A 21,155-nucleotide genomic window follows, 5' to 3' on the forward strand; every position below is an offset into this window, starting at 1 on the left:
ATTAAGTCAGCTAGATAGTTTGTATGCTGCTCTCACTGTCTGATTAGATTTTTCCAAATTCTTATCTTAAAATGTAACAATGCAAATCTGCTTTGCTAGTGTCCATCTTCCAAAATTTCAGAAGAACCCAAAAAGAATTTTCAACTTGAAATTGAAAACCTTGAAAATTTTTAAGTTAAAACAGAAAAGCTACCTCAACTGTTCATGTTAAAGGTTAGGAAGGGGAGGTGTTAACCCAAAGTGTAAGAATTCCCACTCCCCCAATCTTTCCCCCCCTCCCCTTTAAAAGGCATTTCCCATTTCACGTCCACTTTGGAGTAAGAAGCATCACCTTCAGATGAGAAAACCGAGAATTCAGTCTTTAACGTCACCTAGAAAGACTCCCAAATCAGTAACAAGAAATTACCTTGGTCTTGGATTATGCAGTCCGTGGTGACAAGAGGAGGAACCTGTCCTCTTATGTTAGTAGCATAGGTCTGCCCTCCCCTTGAGGCCTTATCATTTTCAATTACTTGAATCTGATTAATAAGAAGCAAGAACAGTAGAGTGTAAGCCATGTATTCAGTTACAGTCATAAACAGGTATGTCATCTTCCACACCAAGTAACACTGTTGGTATTGTCTTACACAGAGGGACACTTAGCAGCTAGAAAAAAAGGCTAGGCCTCATTGCTCCTGACTAGGCTCCACACATGGATGGTTAAGAAGTAAACAATTATCCTTGTCTGAGCTGTATTTCAGCACTATCCTGTAGAAAGCACCATGTTAAACACTGGAAGGCAGCCCTGTCGGCCATTAGGTAGCATTTAAACACTGGAGCTCAGGGTTTTCATGCTCTAGGGCAGACTACCATGCTTTGAGCTTCCTCTTGGGAAAACAATAAAGGAGAACAATCACAGAATTTTTTTTATTAAAATAAGGCAGTTCTGGTCATCTACATTTTTCTCTGGCTGAAGCCTAGCTTTTAGCAGTGGACATTGTAATGTCATGAAGCTGGCTTCTATACTGAAAAAAAATCCTTACCCATTGTGCTAGTTTGAAGCAAGCTAGAATGTTTTGGTGAGAAGAACTAGCTTACAGGCTGTGAAAGGAAAACAATGGTGATGTCTACTTCCCTCAGAAGTCTTGCTGAGGAGTTTGGGAAGAAGAAATGAAAACATTAGATAACACTCTTGCCATTTTTTTTTCCTCTCACTCTCTCTTGGGCTGCTGACTGAGCAACATCTTACTCCCTAACCTCACCTTCCATTTGGCCTAAGCCACTTTACTTCTTAACCTTTTGGCCGAACCTCTGTTCTTCCTTGGGACTGGGGTAAGGTTGAGAGGGGCAGGGGGAAGGTGCAGGGGTGGTTGAGAGCCCCTCCTGGGGTCTCAGGTTTCTGGGAAGGGAGTCCTGTTTCTGTATTACCTTTTACCTTGTATATTTCTGTATATAACAGTATGTACTGTAAATATCTGCTTGTATATTGTGTTAGCTATAAATAAATAGCTTCATTCATATTTCCAGAGCCTGCTGAGACTAGTCTGGGTAATTTCTAAAATGTGGGGGGGGGTGGGGAACACCCAAATCATCACACCCATACACTTACACCCCTGTCACTTTTACACAGTTTGGTACCTTTCAGGATAGAACTGTAGTTATAATAAAGCTGTATTTTGTTCCACATCGTAAACAAGATCACTGAGATGATACCATTATTCCTCCTCTTCCCCCAAAGAGCCTATCTTCTCAGCAATCTGACTTAGCCAAACAGCTGTGAGAGGCAAGAGGAATGAGATAGGGAAACCATGAAATTGGCTTCGCTACTGCTTCTGCTATCCCATGGAACTGTATCTTTACACTGCACATAAATTTCTAATAATAGCTAGGGAAGTTCAGAACCCTCTGTTGGAAAGCAAACAAAGAAGAAAAACAAAATTAGTCAGAGTCTATTGATCACTGTCCAAGAGGTATTTCCTAACACACTGGCAATAATCTGAGGCCTGTAAGTTTTTTCCCCCCACAATAAAGTTTGTATTGCAATTTAAATATACAATACATTCCTCAGAGAGCTTGTTATATCTTCTGCTTATTTTTCCCTGCCTCCTTGGCTTCTACATTGCTACTTTTGCATTAGAAGGAAAAGGATTGTGCTCTAACACGACCCACTAGCTGAAGCAAGCAAACCACTTTCAGGCATAGCTCTGCAAAGGATCACTGTACCATGGTATTCTGCAGCTAACTGGCCTAGATATATCACTGTTCTTGGAAATAACTGTTGACAAAGCCCAGATGCTAGTTCTCACAGATGTTGTCAGAGCACATATCAACCTCTAACACATGTAAGAAAAAACATAAATCAGCAATGGCTACAGATAGGTAAATTTATCTGGCAACACTACTGAAGCTATATAATGTAAACAGAACAAGAGAAATACACACAGTCATACTTATTCCTCCTTCTGAATTAGCTTTCTGCCTTTTACAGACATTGACCCAGATCAGACCTCTTTTAAACATGTCATTTTGATCCCCTCTGTGCTGCTTAAACCTTTTAACCTATTTTAACATCGCTGTCAGTGTCAAGGCTGTTTATTCTACATGTGCAATTGAGACAAGACATCAGCCCAGACTTCCATGCCAGGCCTCCTTCTACCTCCACCTTCATCCCCCCTCCACTGTTTTTCTTTTAATTAGACAAGACTACTTTATCCTTCTTTATGTAAAAAGCACCATACTAAAACACTAGGAATAATGTTAATTACACAGACACTCACTTCAATTTTTTTACACAATCATTTTCAGATACATTTAACTTGGAAATTGCCTTTAACAGAGGCAGCTGTTACATTAACTTCCAAGTGATTATCAACAAGCATTTTTTCCAAACTTCTACAGGTTATACATCAAAACAAACACCAGTTGAAATCAGTAACTTTTTTCTAGGATAAAACAACATCCTAATTAAGGAAGCAGTGCTGCTCCCTACTACAGTAACAAGCTTTTACACCAATGTTTTTCTCTCACCTTGGTGGAACACAAATTCTCTGCTCTTCAGTAATAATACCCCAGCACAGCATGGAGATTCCTTCACCCAGACTCACTTAAAGAAATGTGTTAACTACTGTACTGTAAGTAGAAAGTTCTAGGTCAAACCTGCTGGACACAGCCTGCTTTAAGAATCCTAACTCTGAGGACCTTTTGACCTACCCAGATGATTGCCAAATGCAGTACAGGTGTGTACATACTGCCAAATGCAGTACAGGTGTGTTTCCCCCATAAATTCAGCACATTTTCTCCTTCTATTTCAATCAGCTGTTCTCAAAGGCAGCCTGTATCTGACCAAGCTATTCTTTTGGTTTACAATTAAGACTATTTAAGTCTTAATTGTACCCCTGTTTTCTCTTCAACACCATTCCAAGAAGACAGACTTCCACCAAGACATGTTCAGATATGCTTCAACAGCTGAGCCTCTTTAACCTCTATGAAGCTTAAACATTAAGTATATTCCAAGCTACTGATATATTTACAAGGCTGTGGCAACTGGAAGGATGACAAGGCAAATAATCCTTGCTGCCTGGGAAACTCCTGAAATAAAACAGCGAGGTGGCTTTTAAGCATGGGACTTGTCAGCATTTCCAGGATTGCAGTTTTAGAGTTCACATACCTGTATTGTGCACAAATCCTACTGCAGATGTCTACCTGTTACTACGTTTTCAGACTTTCTGGAGTGAAAAGTAACGGTGATTAGCTGCAGTGAAAGCAACTAATCCTTCAGTACCGCTCACTGTTACACTAAGAATCCTGTTGAGAGTTGAAGTACTCAGGTCACAGGTATGTCCCATGTGAGACAAAAGTTACAAAGCCTTTTCTATACCAAAACTGAAAGTATGCACTGATTTATCCAAAAGTGACAGTACAGGGTACAGAACTGCATGGAATTAAGGATCTGCAAATTTGCAACACGTCTTGTGAACGAAGCCATGTAAGTGTAATTTCGTATTACCAAAAAGCCCCACCAACTAAAGTAAGTACAGTATTTGCACTGTTATCCCTTTATCTCAAATGCAGAAACTAACTTTTATAAATAATCATTGCCACATTACTTACTGGGCTTGGAACAGCATCAGGATCAAGCTTTTTCTGTGGTGGACCCGAGAGTTGTGCTGGACCCCCAGGAAATGCACCAGGGTAAGAGAGCGGAGATCCTGCCATCTGAGGACCATAGTTCGCTGCAGTTGCAAATGACAATTCATTTCAGTTGTGTTATCAATTTTTAATGACTTCTGCCATACAAATCATTCTTACTCAGCTAAACACAATTTTTCCTACTGTTTTCAGCATGTACCAGAAATGGATTACTTTGGCTCATATTTATCCTTAAAATACATAAGACAACTTTGTCTCCAGAGTTGTCAGGTATGCCACAGCTATTCACACCATGCCATTGCATTAGTGAGAATCTCTCCCCTAACATGTCAAAAACTGGCCTAGTTTGCTGGCTTTTCAGTTGTCCAAATAGCTGTTTTACCTATGTAAGGTGAAATATTTTTTTCAGTTAAAATTCTTTATTATCTTCTGAAAGCTGCCTACAAAAGACATTACTGAAAAACAGAGAGCAATCTATGCTGTTAGAGAAGAAAAACCACCTTCTGTAGTATTTTGTGCCTTTACCCATTTCTAAGCAAATAATTTTATTAATGATCCAAATTAATCTCACTGTCTTGATACAACCTCAGAGTGCTAAACTAGTGAGAAAAAGCATAGCCTGGCCTTGATTGCACTAACTGACAAGTCGCTAGTGGTTCTCCACACACATTTTGTTTTCAGTAACTTAAAACCTCATCCTTACCTTGCTGAGGATATCCAGGCCCTGGAGGCTGCCCTGAAAGCTGTTGCAAGTTAGGATTCGGGGGCACTGGTGCAGGAATCCCATCTTGTCTGACCATAGGAGGCAATGACGGTTGAGCACAAAGGCTCTTAACAGCTGGTGGAGGAATCCATGGCCCAGGTGGCAAGGCAACTTGCTGCTGGGCTGGTGGCAGTAATTGTGGACCCTGAAAAGATGCTGGATGCCCAGAAGGGCAAGAACTTGGAGTAGTGCCAGGACCTGAGGAAGAAACTGTGTCAGCTGAGCCAAAACTGGTAACTGACTAAATCCATGTGCAAGGTGTTCGACTTTTGCTCACTACACTTATAAAAGCAATATTGCATCCCATACAGACAATGCTGGGTTATGGGGACTCTAAATGCCTGTTCACTTGACAAATCTATCCTCATAGTTGAAGTCTGAACTGATAGAAACATTCAGCTTTATTTCTTTTGGCTGTATTTTCAATAAAACCCTGTAGCTGGGGTGGATGGGGAAAGAGAGTGGGAAGCCAGCTTTAGATAATTCTTGATGAAAACACACATAAATGCTTTAGAAATAATAGATGATTTCATAATATGAAACTACATTCTCTCTGATTAATAATCAATTTCGCCTATGTGTCATGTTTTTGTTAGTCTCATATTTGCATTTAACCACGACAGGTTTGATGGAAGATAAATCCACACATTTTATCTGGATTACAACCATCTTCTGATTTTGATGCTAAAGGATGAAACACGTGGGAATTACTTTGTACAAGCTGGTAAAAAGTTTGCATTTTTATAGGATCCATATTCCAATTAGAATTAAAAGGACCTTGGAAATAGGGGGTAGGCTTGGATATTCACAATCTGTAACTACTTAATACTTTACAAAACCTGTATTTTTTTAGTTGAATTTCTCTGCAAAGACCTACAGGCCAAATAATTTTCAAGAAATCTAAAAAATGTAACCAAAAATAGGAGTAAAATACATTAATGTACAAATATTGAAATGCATCTTTGCTCAGACATGTTAATTGAAAAAAGATTCACGTGCAAAACACTAGCTTAGGTTCTCAATTGGTACAAACATCACTCCTGGAGCTTTACAAGCTGTGAATTTCAGCACTCTGTCAAGTTACACCAGCTCAGAGCTACAGCTAAGGAAAAACCTGAACAAAACCCAATACAGAGGCATAGTTGTAAAAGATTCACGTCTTCAGTGGTCTGAAGGGTAGTTCAGTGTTGCAGCATGTAGCACAAAAAGCAAGTATATTACATTTTACATGATAATTACTGAAGGCAGGAAGGCCAGAAAAAAAAAGTTTTTCACAAATTATTGTGCAAGCAGAAAGTTGGACTCGTGGTAGCTCTGAAGGTTTCACTCCAGTCAAATCAGCAACTTGCAAAGTTCAGGTAGGGAAAGATGCAGTTATCAGTGCAGCCTCAACTGAAACATTCATCTTTACACAGATTATAAAGGTATCAACCACCAAGTCATACTCATTAAAAAAAAAAAATCACTCTTCTAAACACACTGGCCTCAGCAAAAAAAGCAAAAAAGCTACTAACCAAATTCCACTCATGTTAAATTAAATAGTAATTTTCACCAGGAAATACTCAGAAGCAGCAGATAATACCAAACAGAAAACCAGTGATGGGCAGTAATTTACATGAAAGAATTATATGATCACATCTTTACCTCATAGCTTAGGTTCAAGATATTTCAACTTCAAATAAATGCAAATAATATTTTAAATGCAAATAACAAAGAAGGATAAGATAGTTTCAAATCAGAGAGAAACTCTGATAAGACAGTTGACTTTTGGGGAAGTTCATCAAATACTAATTCAGAATTAACCCAAGAATATTGATTTTAAGATGAGATTAAGAAAATTTAAGAACTTAAGCAAAGATTTAATTTTCTGCTTATACAAACACTTAATAAGCTTCTAATTATCATAGTCTTAATAGTTTTAACCAAGAAAAAACAATCAAATCAGATCAAACTGATTACCATAGCTATTTATCTGCATGCTGCTGAGCTGGTTGGCAAGTTGTGCTGTAGATGAAGTGGATGCAGTATTTGGATAAGCTGGTTGTGTCTGATGACTGTAGGGAGAATAAGAAAGTCCTGTACTGCTTTGAGGTGGAGGACCTTGAAACCTAATGGGAAAAATCAGTGCAGTTATGCAAAAAAAGTTACATCAACTGATCATGATTCCATAAGATGTCACCCCTTCACAAAGGTGGTGTTGAAACAACTAATTTGGACAAAAATTCATTTTTCTGCTCAAAAAATATATACAACAGTCGTGAAGCACAGGGACATTGCACACTTGTTTAAAAAAACACAACCAAAAAACCCCACAGCACAGGTTTTTTTTCACTGTTGTTAGAAACAAAGAAGAGTGAGTAAGCCATGGCAAAGAGAGAGTGGTAATAATTTTATGAAGGCTTGATAATTAGGAAACACAAGCTTCTGAACATATCACATCATTTCATCTCATTCCCATGCTTACAGAGGAAGATTCCCTACCAGGGATGGGTGAGTATTAGGAGAAAAATCTGTGAAGAGAAGAAAATTATGTGAGAAATTGTTAAGCAGTTCCCTATAGTAGAGGCAAAAAGATGATGCAGGTAGAGGAAAGAAAAAACACTTCACGATTATCAGATATGGAAAAACTTGAATGCAAGAAAAAAATAAAGAAATTAGTAACAGACTTGTGGCTTCTGAAGATGTTTTCTACCCAACTATTTCACTCTGCAGAAACAAGACCTCAGGCAGTCTTCCAGAGAAAATCTACACTGATTTTCCTATGACTGCTTCTAAAATTGAGAGGCCTAGCTATTTCAAGACATTATAAAATGTCTTTAAAGTACCCTGCAGAGCCTTGTTAGGATGTATTTGTTTCATTGTGGGATCTCTAACAAGAGAGGAGCATGAGGGGGAACTACAGAGAGATACACGTACCAGCTTCTAGTAAAATCCAGAAGATTTCTAGTAAAAACTGTAAGATCCAGTTCAGAATTGGGATATAATAGGGATGCCATACTAAAATGGCAGTGAAGTACTCAAAGAGAGGTAACAAAGGTTAAATAGTTTAGATTTCAGGTATTAATTTGTGAAAGTCACCTATGTGGCTGTTGCCCTGCTGTACTGGGCCCATTCTGGGTGTTGGTCTGGCCAATTTGATGTGTACCAGGTGGTGGAGGCCCGACAGGAGCTGAAGATCCAAAAGGCACGTCTGATTTTGACACAACTGCAAAAGAAGAAGGACTTTTGTTGTAAGAACCCTTTAAGAAAGTACAAGCTTCCCAAGAAATACAAGTGCCCGGTCCTGCCCTAGCAATCACAACACCTGCTCTAGGTTAACAAGAGAGATGGATATGAGATAATCTCCAGAGGTCCCTTCCAACCTCAGTCACTCAGGGTGGATAGATTTCTGGTCAGCTATAGAAACAGGTATTAAAGACAGATAGTAGATAGGGAATGTACAGTAAGTAGCATGTAACTTTCCAGCAAAAGAACTCAAGAGGGACTAGAAGAAGCGAGCAAGAATGAACAGACTCTGCAGCTCAGCTTGAGATACTGCTAATTCCCTGGCACCCCGTTATCTTTACAGACAGAAGCAGAGACCACCACCAGAAATAAAATTTGGAACAACCTTTAAAAAAAACAAACAAACAACAAACCATATCCAGAATCTGTCAATCTGTGTTGAAAGTGGTTCTGAATTCAGTTCTAGAACAGTGATTGTGAAGAGACTACAAGTTATGTGAACAGAATAAACAGCTTTTCAACCTGTACTTCTGGAGTTATTTTTCCTTTACATTTGTCTAGTATCAAAAATGTGTTTGGTACCAAAACTGGTATTTTTCCCAAATATTCCAGTAAGCCAGTTACAGAAACAGTTTTATCCTCTGACTACATTCAGGACTCAATTAAGGTAACAGAAATCCTGCTGTCTTTAATAAATTTCAGGGAAATAAGTAAAATTTTGTTTTCTGTTTTCATACACAAAAAAAAAAAAATCATCAAGGACACCATAGACTATTTGAAAAATGTTAATGTATTTGGGTACTTCATTCTCTCACTGGCTTGCTCCATCACCTCAAACATTAAATTTAACATCACTTATATTCTGATTTTTTATTGGAAATTTTAATAAATACCTTTTTTAAAATGTCTTAGAGAATATTTCAGATATATTTACTATTTTATGCATAACTTACACCAGAATGGGCTTAAATTGAAGGCTTGAAAATATTATTTTCTTATGCTTTTTGAAAGATCCAAAGCTGTATATCAGTCAAGTTAAAAATCAATGAGATTGAAAGGAGAAACAAAGACAGCCATGTTTATGTGTTCCATGTCAATTACATTATTTGTGGCATGTTTATGGTGGTGGAAATAAGGCAAATATTTCCTTTGCTTGTCTTTTCACAGTATCACAGTATCATCAGGGTTGGAAGAGACCTCACAGATCATCAAGTCCAACCCTTTACCACAGAGCTCAAGGCTACACCATGGCACCAAGTGCCACGTCCAACCTTGCCTTGAACTGCCCCAGGGACGGCGACTCCACCACCTCCCCGGGCAGCCCATTCCAGTGTCCAATGACTCTCTCAGTGAAGAACTTTCTCCTCACCTCCAGCCTAAATCTCCCCTGGTGTAGCTTGAGGCTGTGTCCTCTTGTTCTGGCACTGGCCACCTGAGAGAAGAGAGCAACCTCCTCCTGGCCACAACCACCCCTCAGGTAGTTGTAGACAGCAATAAGGTCACCCCTGAGCCTCCTCTTCTCCAGGCTAAACAATCCCAGCTCCCTCAGCCTCTCCTCATAGGGCTTGTGTTCAAGGCCTCTCACCAGCCTCGTCGCCCTTCTCTGGACACACTCAAGCATCTCAACGTCCCTTCTAAACTGGGGGGCCCAGAACTGAACACAGTACTCAAGGTGTGGTCTAACCAGTGCAGAGTACAGGGGCAGAATGACCTCCCTGCTCCTGCTGACCACACCACTCCTGATGCAGGCCAGGATGCCTGAGTGGTTAGAAATTAGATGGGCTCTACTCACCATGCACTAGCCAAATATATCACCAAGTGAGCAATCTGGAGTAGGAGAACACTAGCTTATAATCATAGGCAAATTCGTGCACAAGAAGTCAGTAGGACAAAGGTTCTTTTGCAAAGAACATGACTTATTTCTCAGAGGTTGCTGGCCATTAACATGCATGCAATGAGAAATATTTCTCTATTCCCAGAAATCATCCCTTTTGTATTTGTCCACATTAGGTATTTCTCAAAATACAGCACTGAGCATTGGTGCTTATTGCTTCCTGGACAAATGAATTCACACAGAAAGGTCAGTTACCTACTAGCATGCATCTTAGATCAACACCTGAGCATCAACAATAACAGACAAAGCTAGCACAGGATCCTGTCACAGCAGCAGTGTAAAACTCAGCATTTTCTGTCAGCGCAAGTAAGCAAAAGACTAGGTGCTGAAAACGTTGCACTAAGACAAATTTGTACCAGGTTGAGGTGCTGAGTAGGAGTTGGGGTCCCCATAATGATGTGAAGAACTAGGTGGTCCAAAACCTGCAGAAAAGCCTCCTATTCCTGGCTGAGACTGGGAGTATGGAGGAGCTGCAACATAACCTTGTTGACTCATGATGGCAATATTTTCATTCCCTGTATTCCTATCAGGTCTTCTTTAAGAATCTGCAAAAGAGAAAGCATTTAAAGGGCTCTGAACTGTGTTCCCACAAAAAAACCACATTTGGGGACAAATTTCATAAAATCACATAGAGTGTAACAAAAACAATTCTGCTAAGTTTCTTGATGCCCAAATTAAAACTGTTTTGAGAACTGCTGAGAATCCAAACACTGGATGAGCACTTACTACTCCCAGAAAGTCCCAAGTATATAGGTCAGGCACCCCCAAGAACACATAATATAAACTAGCACTATAGATCCTACACGTTCCTTTAGAATAGCTTTCCCCAACACCTATACTCTACATTCTCAGGTTTGAGCCATGGAGTCATGTTTGTGTACGTAAACCAGAAGAAAGTAAATCAGGGATTGTGCTCCAGAAACAGGCACAAAGGCATCTCAAAACTACACGCAGCTCCAAGAACACAGCAGACAAATTCATACTGCATTGGCACAAGACCGTAGGGAACAGCTACCCCTATCAGAAAACCCATCTCAGGGCCTTTCACATTAGACACACATTTGTGGGAAAACTCGAACAAAGCAACAACTTTACTAATCTTCCACATCAGACAAGAACTCACTTTGAGCTGGGTGTAGGGCACAGCCCTCCTCACACATTGCCTGTGTAACTCTGTAAACCACACTCTTTAACGCAGCATATGATTTCCCAGTTGCAGCATTAAACTGCTTCAGACAAGTCATCTTAGGGAGTTGTCTTCTATTTATTAACAAGGTGAACACGGGGAGCTGGAAAAAATGTTTGAACAGAGGCTTCATGCTGCCAGCCACACTTTCTTCCCTCCCCCACCCTCAGAAAAGACGTGGCAGCTGTAGCTGCTCCAAAAGACGGCAAGTTAGCACTAAATTACCTACACCTGGCATAGACACGTGTATATTAACATCTATATAAAGGAAGCGACTGTCACTTAGAGGCAGCCGGCACCTAGAGCTGCGGCAGCACGCAGGGGAAATGACTTCCTCCACAGCTTACACACACACACAAAGATCCTGCCACGTCAAACGTCCCACAGACAGCAAAAACAGAGAGGCTGTGCTGGAGGGAGACAGGAACTCTAACCACAAGCCAAATGATGTAGCTTCACCAAACACAGTTCTAGACTCTATTTAACACTGAGCATACTTAAACCCTTCAAGACATGCTTAGATGCCAACCCACGACGAAAACGGTTGGGAGGCAACACCCAGAGTATCAGTATAAACTGATCACCCAAGGTTTTCACCGCCAGGTTCCAACAAGAGGCGCACAGATTCACTCTGGAAACTGCATCTGAAAGATCACAAGATCTGATAAACAGCAATATTCCTCATTTTGGTTGGTTTGGTTTTTTTACTATGAATGTCACTACACAGAATGACATGAAAAGTTTTTTCAGCCTCTCTTACCACTAGTTTGCCCTACACCACATAGCCTGAGGAACATTAACACCAGGATTTCTCCACGATTTAATTCACTGCTGTTACTGCACTGGCTGTCATCTTTTTCTCCAGAGGATAACCGTACCTGTGCAATGCTCTACTGCACCATCTCTGTGAAGATGCAAAACTCCACTGGTGCACGCAAGATCAAACGTAATGGATGGCATTCCTACCCAACTGGAGGTGAACTTTTAACTTTGTATTTCTTCAGTGGCACTGTGCTGAGGAACAGATCACCTAGGAAGAGGTGCTGTCCCCCACCAAAGCATGCTGCAATCTCAATTGGGCAATTAACCTTTGGGCATCGTGGCTGTATCTACTCACACGCATAAACAAAGAATGGAAACGGCCACTACACGCATATATGTTGATACCTGCTGCTAAAGCCTACATTTACTCCAGTTCAGTGCAAAACCTGCAAAGAGCTAACACTTCTTTCTACGCTAAGAAGATGGCAACAGGTTCCAACGGCCCGCTCGGCGCAGGACAAGTTTGCAATCACCGGGGTCCACCGGCAGCACCTGCGAGCGGCCTCTTCCACCCCGCCTCGGGCTGCCCTGATAGCAGTCTCCCTCCCTCCCCGCAGCGCGGAGCACCGCCGCGACCCCTCCGCCCAGCCCCTCCGGCTGCTCACCCAGTGCCTGTCCCGCCGGCAGGGCCCGTTCCCCTCGCGCTGCACCCAACGGAGGTACCGCTCCCGACGGCTGCAAGGGGCCGGAGCGCCAGGGCAGGCCGGTGGCACCGTTGGCTCCGCTGCCGGGGCCGCGCCAGACCCTCCCGCGCGGGGCACTCAGTCACTCACTCGCTCAACTGCCACGTCCGAGCCTGCCCGCGCCGCGCCCCTCGCCCGGCGTGGCGGCGCCTGCGCAGTGCCGGCGGCGAGGCCGCAGCTTGAGGGCAGCGCCGCGCCTTCCCCTGCCAGTAGCCGGCCGTGGTCAGCCACCGCTACCGAACGCGACAGGGATCGTAAAGTCATAGAATCGCCCCGGTTGAAGAAGACCCTCGTGAGCATCAGGTCCCACCTGATCCTGCGCTACCAAGTTTACCACTAAGTCCTACCGCTACATGCCACATCTAAACGGCCTTTACGCGCATCCAGGGATGGTGACTCAACCACTTGACTGGGCACCTTGTTCCGATGCTCGTCTACTCTCTCAGTGGTACAGCTTGGATCCATTCCCTCTTTTTTATCACTAATTACTTGTAAGAAGAGACCAGCGCCTACCTCTCTGTAATTGTCCTTTCAGGTGGTTGTAGAAGAAAAGAAGGACTCCCCTCAGCCTCTGACTTGCTCGAACTACAGCATCTGATTTCTCTCAGCCTCTTCATCGGACTCACTCTCTAGGCCCTTTACCAGCTTAGTTTGCCGCCTTTGCACCTGCTCCAGCACCTCGACGTCCTTTTGGTATCCAGGCGAGCCGCGTTGCCACCGTGTACCGGACAACAACAGTGAGAGGTGTTGAGGAAGGGCACAGGGCTCCAGAAGCAGCTGGCAGCAGAGAGGGCTGACAGGACATCCCAAGCAAACAGGGAGTGGTGAAATTAGACCAACTAGAAACCAATACACATGACACATGCAGCTTGTACATCGTCATCATCTCATTCCTTCTGTACTAGGGGCAAATTTCCTTATCAAATACAGAGGTTACCTAGAACCAATACTTTCATGTATGTGCTTTAAGACAGCATTTTCATTCATGGCTACATAACAGTAAAATTACACCACCTGAATACCAAGAGTGAAATACAATACAAGGTACTTTACCTGTTTGCATACTCTGGGTTTAGTTACTGTTCAAGCATATTGAACAATACTACCTTGGTTACAGGATGGAGACAATATTGTCATTAACAAAGTAGAAACGTGGAAGTAACATGAGAAAGATGTATTGCTAAAATTACTGTTTCAGTAAAATTTGTTACCCAACTTTAAGGTCTAAAGGACCTTTAAATGATCTTCCAGCCTATGACTGCATGCAACAAGAAATAGTCACTCAAAGACATCTTTATAACTCATATGCATCTGGAAGTCAGGCTTCATAGGCTTCGTTATCCTTTGAGTGTTTGTTCTGCTCTCTTAACAAAGCTTCTCAAAGTAGTGAACCATTTTACATGGTGCTAAATCTTGGTAATGGGTACTCAGAATTGGACGGTCAAAAGCATTCATTAGTAGACAAAGTAGTTTAGCCTGGAGAAGAGGAGGCTCAGGGGTGATCTTATTACTGTCTACAACTACCTGAAGGGAGGTTGTAGCCAGGTGGGGGGTGGCCTCTTCTCCCAGGCAACCAGCAATAGAACAAGGGGACACAGTCTCAAGTTGTGCCGGGGTAGGTATAGACTGGACGTTAGGAGGAAGTTCTTGCCAGAGAGAGTGATTGGCATTGGAATGGGCTGCCCAGGGAGGTGGTGGAGGCACCATCCCTGGAGGTGTTCAAGAAAAGACTGGCTGAGGCACTTAGTGCCATGGTCTAGTTGACTGGCTAGGGCTGGGAGATAGGTTGGACTGGATGATCTTGGAGGTCTGTTCCAACCTGGTTGATTCTATGACTGATTCTATGATTCTGGGGGGAAAAAAAAATCCCTGTGCCTTTGAATGAGATGGCAAAAAGGTAGACAGGGGAATCTTTTACATGACACACACACAAGAAACTCCAGCAAGCAACACAAAGTGGTTGAGAATGAGTCTTGACCTGTCTTTCTTCTTGCTACCCAGAGCTGGATTCACCACCAAAGAACATAAGCTGGTTTTCTATATGCTGTTGAAGCTGATACTGCTGAATGTCAGAGAAAATCAAAAACCTTTAAAATCTCTTCCTGCTGTCTAACCAGAATGGAAAATTTAGTCCATGAGGTGAAAGCATCAAATAAAGTGAATGTGCTTTTGGCTGTGGAAGTATCACTGACCTTGAGTACTGTGTCCAGTTCTGGGCTCCTCAACTCAAGAGAGATGTTGAGGTGCTGGAACGTGTCCAGAGAAGGCTGACAGAGCTGGTGAGGGGCCTGGAACACAAACCCTATGAGGAGAGGCTGAGGGAGCTGGGGGTGTTTAGCCTGGAGAAGAGGAGGCTCAGGGGCGACCTCATTGCTGTCTACAACTACCTGAAGGGAGGTTGTAGCCAGGTGGGGGTTGACCTCTTCTCCCAGGCAACCAGCAACAGAACAAGGGGACACAATCTCAAGTTGTGCTAGGGGGAGGTAGAGGCTGGATGTTAGGAGGGAGTTCTTGACAGAGAGAGTGATTGCCATTGGAATGGGCTGCCCAGGAAGGTGGTGGAGGCACCACCCCTGGAGGTGTTCAAGAAAAGCCTGGATGAGGCACTTAGTGCCATGGTCTGGTTGATTGGCTAGGACTGGGTGCTAGGTTGGACTGGATGATCTTGGAGGTCTCTTCCAACCTGGTTGATTCTATGACTCTTTCATAAGCAGGATGCAAAACAATGCCTTGTGTCAGTGCTGCACTGTAGTTTCACCCATTGTCCCTATCTCTCTTCGTGGTTATAAGAACACATACCACTGCCTTCAGTTATACAAAATGCTTTCACTGAGGAGAGTAATGGCTTTAAGTCTGGACATTCCCTGTTTTGCTGTGGGCACACATGGGTCACTCTCTCACTAGTCCTACGGTGTCTAGCTCACTGCTTTTAATGGTAAGCAGCTATGGATAATTCAGCACTAAAGGATTATGCAGGTGCTTGGCCACAGAATACTTACTATCAGATTTCTTTTCCCTGAAATCAGCTCTGGTGAAACTGAAAGACGAGATCAGCAAAAGAGCAAGAATAAGCTATAGCATTGTCAGTTCTTCACCTGCTTAAGGCCTGCTCTGGAATACATCAATATGGCTTTTTTTTTTTTTTAAGATGCAGCTTTGCCTCTATTGTTCTTAAACATATAACATTGAGACAAAAGACACCCAACATGTCACAAGCTGGATGTTTTGAAGCTACAAGTAGAGTTTATCTACAGTTGCAACGTATGACATTGAAACTAATTGCCACCAGTTGAATCTGTTGCTGACATGCTGCCATCATGCCAGCTTCAAAATTAAAGTGCTGGCTGGAGCAAAGTATCTTGGTGCTTGAAATTCAGATTGTAACACAGGAGGCTTCCTGTTCTGGTTGCTGCTTCCAGTTTCCAGGTTTTCGGGGTACTGGTCTTTTTCCCCTGGAATAGCTGCAGGTTAGGCACGGCAAGGATTTTCTGATTTCTGCTGCTGCTTCTGCATCTTGCTGCACTTTTCTGCATGTATTGTACCATTTCCAGTAAAACCCTTAATCACAACCCAGAGGGGGTTTTCTGTGTTACTTTCCCTTCCATCTGTGAGGGGAGAGAGTAGGGTTTGTTAACCCAGGTCAGTAAAGTTTTTTTTCCTGTTTCAGAAATGTGGAAACATCATTAAAGATTTAAGTGCATTCCTGGGCTAGAAATTAATTTCATTAAAATGAGACTGCAGGCTTGCATTTTAATTAAAGTGTATCATAAAACTAGGAATTAGACTGGTTTCTTCTCTTTTATCAACAGTAATGAAGATCTTGTAGCTTAAATTACCTTCCTTAATCAGTTTCTCTTGAAGTTGTACCTATACACTGCTGCTAAAAACTAATCTGATTTTATGTATTTCAGACCTAATTTGGAGTTAGTACTGGTAAATTAAATAGAAGAAGTTGTGTTAATCTGTATAAAATCTCCCAGCAAAACCTCTACCTCTAAAATCTGACTTTTAAAAGTTCTCACTAAAAAAATTCTATTAGTTCTGAAACAAATAAAGCACTCACCCATCAGCTTGGGAGATTGTTTGATGCAGGACTAACACAGGGGCTGCAGAAGGCTAACTTAAATCTGTAAGAGACCAATATTAAAATATATATTATTATTGTAATCATTTGAGATCCATTCCCTGAAGTTACTACTAGTGGTCCATAAACTCCTCCCTGAGGGCAGACAGAGCTCTCTGTCTCTATCTCACAGTACACTGCATTAAGGCAATATGATTCCAGGAAACCTAAATTCTAACCTCACCTTTTAATTTAAAGGATATTCTTAAACTATGGGCTCAGTGCAAGCTGCCAGGAAGAATTGGAACAACACATCTGGGCTACAGGAACGTGTTTCTCACCATGACAACTATGGCACTGCTTTTGTAGCAGCAAACACTGATTGTGTTAACACATAAGATGTAGCAAGGCAAATATCTGCACTTCAGTGCTATATAATTTTTTTTAATAGCTAAAATATCTCCCAAGCCCAAGCTGTTCTCTAGGGGAAGATGTGCACAATGTTGGGTATGTTCTTTAAAGAAAAAAATATTCATCAGCAGAGATAGTTTATAAACCTCCAGTTTCTACTCTTTAAAAGGCTTCTTTTGTTGAAACTGTCTTTCTCTTTTCATGTCCTGAAGACAAAGCAGCAGCTTTGGTTTTGCACAACATCAGAAGGGTCCTAATAGCTGTTTACATAACAACGGTACTTGCTTTTCCTGTCTTGCTTACATATAATCACTAAAAGCTTATTTAATGTTTTGTCTACAGTGTAGTTAAGATCTAAGGAAAACAGTTTACTGTAAAGCATTTTACAAGCAAAATGGAAATTAGTATTTACAAAGGTTATATTTGTTTAAAATGGGAGTAAAGACTTCAGTAATAAAAGCAGCAGTAAAATTTTGAAGAATTATGTTTTTTTATGAAAGAAAGCAATTTAAAAAATCATGACTGAGGTCAGATTAAAAAATGCTACATGCAGAAAAAAGAAAGAGCTAGAAGGAAAAACATCAAGTTGGATAGGATGACCTTTAAAGATCCCATCTAGCCCAAACCATTCTGTGATTCTAATATTTCAGGAAACAGAACACTACTGCAAGAAGAATTACATCAGTGTCATGACTCATTTACATGTCTAATGTAAAAACCCAAGCAGCACAGAAACATAAATAAGGGTGCAACAGGAGTTAATACTGCTATTTTGCTTTAATATTCTCAGTGGCAATTAGAAATTATTACTATTATTATTGGAATACACCCTTCAAACACTGACTTGTATCAACTGAAAACATAAAGAGCAAAGGAGTTTCAGAATATTAGACTGCTGTAGCTGCTGTTTTGCAGGAAAAAAAATACAGTAATGTTAAAATCCTGCCACTCCTAGACTGCCCCAGCCCTTTTAAACATCTCTGACAGCTGGTCAGCCCACAGTGACAGACCATTTTATCTTCATGGCCCCTAACTCCCCCAAAGATTGGGCAAGAATCAACTGCCACAGAGGGTGTTCATTTCCTGCCTTGGGACATGGGTAAAGATCAGTGGCATATTTTCAAAGCAAAAAATAATATTTAGGGGAGGAAAATTCTATGTGGAAAAGTATTTAATGCCATTATTTGCCTAGGAGAGACACTGTGCTTTATGAAGAGCTCTTGCCTTAAAGCCAAAGTCCTGATTTCTTGTGTAGGTTGGTCCCTATTAGGTAAAACCACTTTTCCCCCCGCTAAAACTAAGTAAAATAGAAATGATTATAAAACATTCTGTAGTTCAGATGTGGTTAAGTTCCCTGCAAGTTACGCATCACAAAAGCAAATGCACTTTGCTGATCATGGCTGCTTTCTCTACGTAAGCCTTCTGGCTAGTTCAAGCCTCTGGATTTTTCAGCATCTGCAAACTGTGAGGCTCCTCTGCTCGCTCTCACTGATTGTTGCTATTTTGGTTTTCTAATGAAATCAACATTCTGGCAACTCGATCTGGAACATTTACTGGAGACAGATATGGTGTTCTGAGAAATCCACTCTGATGCTTCAGTTGGGGAATTTCAATTATCTTTTAAAATTAATTTAGTACTAAGATGCTTGAGAGTGGAAGACTGCATTACCAGTTCTTAAAGAAAAGAACCCCGCACTTGATTACCCTGCCATAATTGCTGCATAACAAACTGTAACACAAAAACACAGATGAGAACTTATTACACCCTGATGAATAATGCACAATATACCAAGTACTGGGAATAAACATGAAACCATCAGTCTGAGAAAGGATAGCAGAAAGTTCTACCATCCTGTCCACGTTTGTTTGCTGAATGTATAGAATTTCTCACACTTAGATATATTTCATTTTTACATTCTAAAGCATCTGAAGTAGTTTTACATTCATTAGTTTTCATTTTATGTTTCCTGCCTGTGTATAAAATTTTGGATGTGTTAGCACAGTCTTGCTGAAGAAAAGCACTCAAATATATGCTTCCTAGCACTTGAAAAAAAAGTAACTGCTTCAGTCAAATAGCTGGTTTGTTATGACTTATTCAGTTATCTTATTGTAAGACAAAGGATGAATTTACAGTGTTTTATCCATTTGTCCATATCTATACTTAGCCCACATCTGAGGCCAAACTCAAGCAGTTGCTTTATCACCCAGTGATAAAGTCCCTCCCCAGATAAAGAAGGGGAATTGGGAAAATAAACCAAGCTAATACCAATGTTAGTATAAACATATAAAGTTATACTTAGCCCAACAAATGTACAGCAACCACGCAACACAGGAAAGCAGTCCACATGAGCCGGAGAAGGATGAGAAAAAGCAGAAGCCCAACACCCACTCCCACCATGTGTGATATTCATGGCCTGGGACACACCTGTGGGCAACACCTGTCAGCTGCCCTGGCTGAATCCAAACTGCTAACGGCCTGCAGAACATGACTAGCCTGGGATTCTGCCCCAGGACAGCCCAGTTAATGATGCAGTTGTATTTCAGCCAGTGCTAGTGATCATTCAACATATTGGGAGTATAGTCCTCCTGTTAGTAAGTCATATGTGTTCCATATAACTGATCATTTGCTACAACTCATATGCTATTATTTCCTTTCTCTGATCAGTTGATATCAGAAACAGGGTAAGTTGTTTTCTACTTGTTAGTACTGACAAATACTCATAAGTTTTGAATCAATATGTTGCATAAGAAAAGCAGCTCTTCAAAGCCACTCTGACATTACTTAACATGCAACTACTTTGGAGTTTATTTGCACTCACATTTACTGCACTGCTGCTTTACACCACTATTAATGCAAAAGTAAATTATCTTCTACCTGAGCATGGAAAAATACTGGAGGTACTATGGTGTTGTGGTATGTGGATACCTTTAGTATAAACTAATTGATACCTCCACCATCATCAACAAATACATACACCAGAATTAAACACGACAAAATCAGTATTACATTAAAAAAATATCCATCACATTATTTGTATAGCTTCCAGGTGATGCAGCTAGCATGAAAATAACAAAGGACAGGAGCAAAATTCTACATCGTGTTTGGTGTCACAGCACTCCTATTGGATTTGCTCTGCGGAGGCATGAAGCCCACTTGTTCAGGATCTGCAGACATTGGCAGTTGTCTGGAAATCTGGCAGATCCATGCCAGTGCCAGATAAACAGTGGATTGCCACCACCAGCAGAAGCCTGTACCAGAGACAGAAAACCCTGAGAAAATCTGGAAGCTGCAGCACAACAGGAGAGGATGTAAGATCAGCAGGGTTAAATATCATGGTGTGCTTGGAGAGCAGGCTTTTCTAATATCTGCTCCATTTGGGAAAGAATTAGTTATTAAAGCAGGGAATTGGAATTTCTGTTCCTGTAGCCAGGAATGAAGATATCTGAATTGCTTCTTAATCTATTGCAGTTATTTGCATGGGGGAGTAAGATTTCAGGCAGGGAGGTTTTTGTGTCTTCTTTACTGTTACTATTTCTCTGTTTAAGATCTAAACAGAAACATCCAGATGCAAAGAACGAGGAATTCTTTTAGCCTTTTGCAGACCTAAGTTGATGCCATAGCAACTTTTCATGTACCATCCTTTTGCTAGGTGATACAGTTCCCACTGCCAACATCAGACTTGCTGGAGCAGACGCTGAACAAAGTGCTTCACTGTGTTTGTGAAGCGAATGTTAGAAACCGCTTTACAGATTTCACTGCTCTTGCAGGACAGAGGGAAAAACAGAGTACTACTACCAAATTACAAACAGAAATTTTCAGAGGTTCAAGCAGATTTGCCAAGGTTACACTGAGTAGTGGCTATTTTTCCCCTTCTCACAGGCCCAGCCCAAAAATTAAATGTGAATTTGCACGTGTAAAAATGGCAGCCAAGCTTCTCAAGACCTCTACTGTAACATGTACATGCTTCTCAAGACTGTAT

At 41.4% G+C, this 21,155-nt stretch overlaps 1 protein-coding gene across 8 annotated transcripts in view; it reads right to left on the bottom strand.

The window, feature by feature from the left end:
* SEC24D (SEC24 homolog D, COPII coat complex component) overlaps positions 1–19,547 on the bottom strand; it is a 53,950-nt gene extending 34,403 nt beyond the window's left edge. The window contains exons 1-9 of one of the 8 annotated variants that reach the window (XM_064149878.1): positions 19,472–19,547; positions 16,765–16,828; positions 15,701–16,306; positions 10,367–10,555; positions 7,970–8,096; positions 6,851–6,945; positions 4,832–5,089; positions 4,090–4,211; positions 407–518 (exon numbers count right to left, since the gene is read on the bottom strand). In XM_064149878.1, the coding sequence (XP_064005948.1) occupies positions 407–518; positions 4,090–4,211; positions 4,832–5,089; positions 6,851–6,945; positions 7,970–8,096; positions 10,367–10,505 (853 nt within the window). In that variant the 5' untranslated portion in view covers positions 10,506–10,555; positions 15,701–16,306; positions 16,765–16,828; positions 19,472–19,547. Of the gene's footprint in view, positions 1–406; positions 519–4,089; positions 4,212–4,831; positions 5,090–6,850; positions 7,000–7,969; positions 8,097–10,366; positions 10,556–11,133; positions 11,282–12,623; positions 13,507–15,700; positions 16,307–16,764; positions 16,829–19,471 lie in introns of those variants that run through there. The other 7 variants (XM_064149870.1, XM_064149873.1, XM_064149877.1 and 4 more) reach the window with 7 other exon arrangements.
* Between the last annotated feature and the right edge of the window lie 1,608 nt (positions 19,548–21,155).

The sequence above is a fragment of the Pogoniulus pusillus genome, chromosome 10 (assembly GCF_015220805.1).
Source record: "Pogoniulus pusillus isolate bPogPus1 chromosome 10, bPogPus1.pri, whole genome shotgun sequence".
Lineage (NCBI taxonomy): Eukaryota > Metazoa > Chordata > Aves > Piciformes > Lybiidae > Pogoniulus > Pogoniulus pusillus.